This window comes from Diplotaxodon limnothrissa, linkage group LG3, assembly GCF_057381915.1.
Source record: "Diplotaxodon limnothrissa isolate DT_005_m linkage group LG3, D_limnothrissa_male_GT1.1, whole genome shotgun sequence".
NCBI classification, from domain to species: Eukaryota; Metazoa; Chordata; class Actinopteri; order Cichliformes; family Cichlidae; genus Diplotaxodon; species Diplotaxodon limnothrissa.
The window spans coordinates 35478069-35484445 of record NC_140598.1 but is presented as its reverse complement, the minus strand read 5'-3'; the positions used below and the strand labels follow the sequence as shown (position 1 = coordinate 35484445).

Genomic DNA, 6377 nt, shown 5'->3' with positions numbered 1-6377 from the left:
TTGCATTTAAGAGAATATTTTTTTAACTTCAATTTTAACATGATGTGTAAGTACAATGAAAATACTTAGCTTTCTTTATCTTTGACGTCAGCCCTAAATTGAACATACTCTTGCTTGTTTTATCTTGCAAATGAAGGCTGTCAGAGGTTATGACTCCATTATGAGGGTCAAGTTACTAACTATCTTCAGTTTTGTATTTTGCTGCCGACTGTATTAAGGCTCATTAAAATGATCTATTTTTAAATTTTTATCTTTATTTTTCAGGCTCATTCTCCTTGAAGTGTCCAGAAACCATGAAAGCAGAAATCGGTGACACAGTGATTCTGCCGTGTTCCACTGATCCTCAAACCAATGTCATTAGAGTGGAGTGGATGGTAAATGAGGCAACTGAGGTCCATGTGTACAGAAAAGGAATTGATGAGCTTGCTCACCAAGCCAGCATCTATAAAGGAAAAACATCTGTTTTTAAACAAGAACTACCAAAAGGGAACTGTTCACTGCAACTGGTGGTTTCTCAGTCTCATTTCGGGACATACAAGTGCTCTGTACTTACATCAAGGGATAGTAAAGACAGCTGTGTTATAAATCTCACTGGTAAGTACACTGAGGCTAGTGGCATTCTATGTTATAAGCTAATTTGAATAAAATATGTACAATTCCATCAGAAGTGATAAATGGCAGCATAAATAATTAATTTAATGGTAATAAGTAGATAAACTAACATATAGTGCTTTTCTAGTCATATTAGTTATTCAACTTTTTTTACTGTTAGATATATTTTGTTAATGGGTGTCTCTTCATGGTGATTCCAGGAACAGCACTGCTGTTTGGACGCTAGAAACACATTTTATTTCACTCCACCTGAGCTCAGTGTCTCTGTAGCGGCTCCGTCTCTTTGCTCTTTGCGGTGTTAAACAGACTCAGGCTCCACGTTAAACTGTGTCAGCAGCATCATCATTGTGTTGTCGATGTTTCTGTTTAAAACTGCAGGCTGTGCGGGAAACGCTTTTATTCACATGCTGCTCCTGAACACATTTCTATTGCAGGTCTGTTTTTAGTCGCAAAAGTGGGCAAAATGCTCATTTTCGCATTTCTGTGGTGAAAAAGGTGTGTTACAAAGTGATGCCTTAAACGAAGCATCGAAGCAAAGTATTTGTGTCCAACATTTTTTATAATCAAATTACTAGAAATATTCAATGAATTGTTGCAGCCCTAATCTGGATCCAAGATCCTGAGTATACATCAATGTTGCCTTTTACCCTCAGCTGTAAAAGGCCGAAGGACAAAAGGCTTGTAGCCAGTAAATGTGATGTAGGATTATAAAATTAATGCCATAGGTGCATTTACAAAAAATCTCGGACAAGCTTGAATTTTAGTGACCTTGACGGTAAACTTTTCTAAACATATCTTGTGAATGTGATAACTCAAGAAGGATGTAACTTAGGATTTTCAAATTAATAGCATTTGTGTATCTACTAGCAGGCTGCAGTAGTACTGGCAGCTCAGAGTATGTTTAACATAAGTAACACTGTGGGCTATATTCTCTGGATTAATCAAATTTCTCCTACTTGTCGTACTTTCAGCAGTCAGTGGAAAAGGACCAAGCCTATCTCTGAACAGTAAGTTACTATCATTTGTTTTATATTTCAGCAATAATATTATATAGCAAGTAGAAATTATCCTATGGCAAGGGCCTAGAAATTCCCAAGATATTATACAATCAAAGTGGAAAATAAGAAAGGACATTAAAGAGTGAGTGCTGCTGTCCAACAGGGAAATGTTGGTAGAGAAAGAAAACCATACAGCCTCTGTGGTCGGTAATAATTGCTTGGTGTAAAGAAATTTGGTGAACTATTAGTTTCATTGATCTATGTAATTTGGCCAGTACATTAGCACAGCGGTCCCCAACCTTTTTTGCACCACGGTTTAACGTCAGACAATATTTTCACGGACCGGCCTTTAAGGTGTCGTGGATAAATACAACAAAATAAAATGATACGACCAAGACAAAAACTGTGGTATTTTGTAAATATAATAATAAACACAAATTCACTGTGTAATTGTGTAACTTTATTAGCAACATCCTCCTGAAATGCGCCAACAACATTGAGAGTAACATCCTCCTCTGTGCCCCTTAATGCTCTCTGGTTGCTATGGTAATGAGTGAATATTTCTTTCAAAATAAGACGCAACTACAACACAGGAAAAGACCCAGGGAAACTGAGTTAATGATAAAAACCCTGAAAACCATAAATTTCACACCTGAGCCTCAACACTCACGGCCCGGTACCGGTCCGTATCCCGGGGATTGGGGTCCGCTGCATTAGCATATTAACAGTGTGTGTCATCTTAATGTTTATGTTTCAAACTGGTTAACAACCAAAAGCTATCACCAGAATAAGGAAAAGAATTAGATAAAGAAATAATTACTATGCCTTCATGTAGTTGCATCAGTGTAGTACACAAAATCATTCTCACCAATGGACACAGCTCTCAGATAGTAAAGCAATGACAGAATAAATATGATTATGAAGCATCATTCTGTGTGAATGCAGACTGTCAGGCTGCGTTCACACAGAATGACACCATATTATGAATTAAGCAGCATGGTGGCACAGTGGTTAGCACAGTTGCGTCACAGCAGGTCCTGAGTTTAAAGTTGGTGGACTTCCTCCCAAAGACACTCGCTTAGTGGGGTTAGGTTAACTGCAAATTCTAAATTCCCATTTAGTCAAATAAGTCTCTCTCTGTGTTAACCCTGCGATAGACTGGCGAGGGTGTACCCCCCTCTATAACAGCCTGCATAGGCTCCCAGTTCTATGCATGAAATCTTAAGAAGTTATTCAAATAATTGGCTTTGTTGAAATAATGGAAATGTTACAAACAGGCTTGTAATCAGCAATAAAACAAAGGGAGATTGGACGAGGTAGTAACTGGTAAAGAAACATTTATTTGCAGAACCAAATGTAAGCATGTGTCAGCAGTGTAAAATGTGGTCGTGATAAAGTCTGTAGAAAGCAAAAACACATGCTGTAGCTTAGCTGATCTAGTCTAGGAAGCTAGTGTCTAAATCAGAGTAGTGAGCAAAAAAAGAACTGAGGACTCGCTGCAGAAAGGGAGCTTTTATGCCCAATCCCCAAAGGTTGATTGCGTTCATCTGGACGTAGAAGGGTTTCTGCAGGAGAACCGTTTCATTACTCATCCAAGTGACTTCTTGAGTCTCAGCTGACTGCATTTTTCCCCAACCTTATAAACAGAACATTTGCATAACAAGTGAAACTAGCACCACTGAGGGAACAGTGGGCTGGGAGGTCAGGTCCTTTATCAATATCTCTTTCACGCATAGTGCTGTCAAGAGATTAAAAAAAAAATAGAGATTAATTAATTATGATTTTTAATTAATTGATCTAATTAATCTCTTTTTTAATCTCACCTAAAAATAGCTGAGGAAAGCCCTCAACTTATTGTGGCAGACCAAAAGACTGATATAACAAAGAAAGTGACTTTATAAAGTCATTTATTGTTTAACAAACGTTAAACAGATGCAACCATTTACATACTGTTGTATTCTTTTGTAAAATAAGTGGAAAAATAAATACAAATAAAATCAAATAAATTAAGTGCTGCAAGTTAGCACATCAGAGTTGCTCTTTTCTGAGCAATACAGCACTGAAATTCCTCTGCTTCAGATAATGAAAAATAAAACTGACATTGCAGTGCTGCAAGTTAGCACATCAAAGTATTCTTCCATCACAAAAAAAAGTGCTGAACATCAAGCAATCTATTCTAGTAGGCTACAAATGACACAGCAGCTATGCTGACCACATGTGTCTCATTTCTTCTTCCTCAGCCAGTCGCTAAGACACACCAGCCTGGTAACATTTTCTGGAAGCAAGGCTGCCCTTTTCTTTTGCACTATGTGGCCTGCAAGGCTAAAGAGTCTCTCACAGGGTACAGAGGTAGCTGGGGAGGCCAGGTACTTTTGTGCTAGGACTGACAGCTTTTCATAGACTCCTGAGTGAGCATACCACCACTGCAGGGGACAGTCATCAATACTGATGCTGGGTTCTGCTCTGTAGCGCTGCAGCTCTCCAGACTCAATTCCATCTTCTGAGTCAGAGTCAGACCCCAGAAGGAGTTCGCTCCTCCTCTTCTTCTGAGCTGGTCCATCATCCTCTGTGGAGGGCTGGAGACTATCTGCTCTTCTGGGCTCTGCTGCCTGGAGCATATTCTCCAGAATGGTCCACACCTGAATGAATGAATGAATGAATGAATGAATGATTGTGATTAAAACTAAGTGCTTTTTTTTTTATTTTATTTAATCTTGTAAAGAACTTTGTGTTCCATATAATAAATAAAAGTTTGATTTGATAATGAATTGGACTCATTAGTCCAGCTTAACCTTATTGTCCTACCTGTTCCCTCTTTTCTCTTGGAAGACATTTCAAATCCTTAAACCGTGGATCCAATGCTGTGGCCACCTCGAACCATATCTCGTTGCCATTAGCTCGTCGTGCTGCCAGATCCTTCTGGAAGGCATTCTTGAACTTCACCACGTAGGCAGGATCATCATCAGTAATGTCCATGACACGGTACAGATGGCGAAAAGCAGGCAGCACTACAGAGCAAGAGACGTAGGCCTCACCACCCAGCAGCTCTGTCACATACCTGCAGAGGTGGAGAGGTTTGCTAAATAAACCTAGCTGGATTCATTTAAATCAAAGTGTAACTGATTTCCAATTTAATTGTCCTTAAAAGTTCCTTGTTATGTTCATTAATTTTGATTTTACACATGTAACAGTAGTTTATATAATTAAAATGGGAAGGTGTTTATTTGAACTTACTTGCATGGTTCAAGCAGGAGCTCCAGCCTCTGCAGTTTCGCCCACTCAGCTTCGGTTGGCAAGACCAACCTGTGGTTCTGTTGGTCCAACGTAGCCTGGACAGCCTCTCGGTTACATAGGAGGCGTGAGACCATTGCGAGAGTCGAGTTCCACCTGGTGGGTACATCCTGTATAAGTTGATCGCTCTTCTTTCCGAGTGCTACTTGTTGTTGGTTAAGTTCTGTGGTACTCGCAGGGCTTTGTTTAAAATGACCAACAATCTTGCGGCACTTTGCCAGTACACCGACAAAACCACTGCTATCGAGACATACCGTGATGGTCCTCTGGAGAATGTGAGCATTGCAGGCGATGTGCTCATATGGAAGTGCTCTCATAGCAGCCAGCATGTTTGCTGCGCTGTCTGTGCCAATGGTGGATATCTTGTTTTCAATACCCCAGTCATTTGCTACCTTGAGGAACTGTTCGGTGCATTTATCAGCAAAGTGCCTGGTTTCTGTTCTCATGACGGTCAGTGCAAATGAGTTGAGGTTCCACTCACTATCAATAAAGTGTCCAGTCACCCCAAAATAGCTGTGGTTGCCAGCTGAGGTCCAGTGATCTCCGGTTATAGCAACACAGTTGGGAGAATCCTCCGCCAAAATCTCAAGTTTGTTTTTCTTTTCGCCGTCGTACATTTTGCTGATTTTGGTCGTTACTGTAGTCCTGCACGGCGGCTTGTATGACGGGTCATTGGACGCAATTTGCAACACCTCTGTCAATCCTTCGTCCTCTACTATATTTATCGGCCTACAGTTCATCGCTATCCACTTGGCAATAACATTAGTCAGCCTGTCGGTCGCAGACTTGCTCATACGAGGGGTATTCTCTAGTTTTGTTTGGCGAAAAGCTTTGCTCTGGCTTGCTATATTGCTAACGTCTTCACTGCTAGCTGTTGCTGCACTCGCGGCTGGGTGCTTTGCGTTGAGGTGATAGGCCAAACTTGAGCTGCTTCGGTGGTAAGCAAACTCCTTCTTACACTCTAGGCAGACCACTTTACCTTTGTCAATGGTGCCGTCGGGGCGTTTATGAAATACAAATTTCCCGTTCATTGGGCCAACAACTCTCAGATGCGCCTCCATATCCACACTGTAAGCTAATCACCACTTCTCACCTTGACCTCACGACGTGACTCCACCCCCAACAAGTCAAGCACAAGGAGCCCAGCACATAAAAACGGATTTTATAACATAGCAACTCTCATACAAAATCAATGACGTCAAGAGATTAAAAATTAGATTAACGAGATTAAAAAACATAACGCGCTAAATAGCATTGTAATTAATTAATCGCAATTAACGTGATAATTTGACACCCCTATTCACGCATAGTGGTCACTACAGTGCACAGCTATTCAAAGGCTGTTTTCTTGTATTTTTGTCAGTGTTGATGGTATACTTGCACATAAACTACTACACTGGACACTGATGTGTATTCGTTTGTCAAATTCATAAGTCAAAACGTATGATGTCCACCTAAGTGGACATGTAAAAAAAC

The 6377-nt window shown here is 40.3% G+C and overlaps 1 protein-coding gene across 1 annotated transcript; it reads right to left on the bottom strand.

The window, feature by feature from the left end:
• Positions 1 to 3801: 3801 nt before the first annotated feature.
• LOC146635552 (E3 SUMO-protein ligase ZBED1-like) lies at positions 3802 to 6140 on the bottom strand. The gene is made up of 3 exons (XM_085347608.1): positions 4845 to 6140; positions 4416 to 4668; positions 3802 to 4249 (listed from the first exon to the last, which is right to left on the bottom strand). The coding sequence occupies exons 1-3, from the start codon at positions 5960 to 5962 to the stop codon at positions 3833 to 3835; spliced, it is 1788 nt and encodes a 595-aa protein (XP_085203734.1). The 5' UTR covers positions 5963 to 6140; the 3' UTR covers positions 3802 to 3832.
• Between the last annotated feature and the right edge of the window lie 237 nt (positions 6141 to 6377).

What these genes read in the sequence shown, in the direction of transcription:
- LOC146635552 (XM_085347608.1), bottom strand. Translation starts at nt 5,962, where the DNA reads ATGGAGGCGCATCTGAGAGTTGTTGGCCCAATGAACGGGAAATTTGTA. An exon ending in CTCCTGCTTGAACCATGCAA is followed by an intron (nt 4,669 to 4,844) that starts GTAAGTTCAAAT and finishes CCACCTCTGCAG; the next exon opens with GTATGTGACAGAGCTGCTGG. An exon ending in CAAGAGAAAAGAGGGAACAG is followed by an intron (nt 4,250 to 4,415) that starts GTAGGACAATAA and finishes TCATTCATTCAG; the next exon opens with GTGTGGACCATTCTGGAGAA.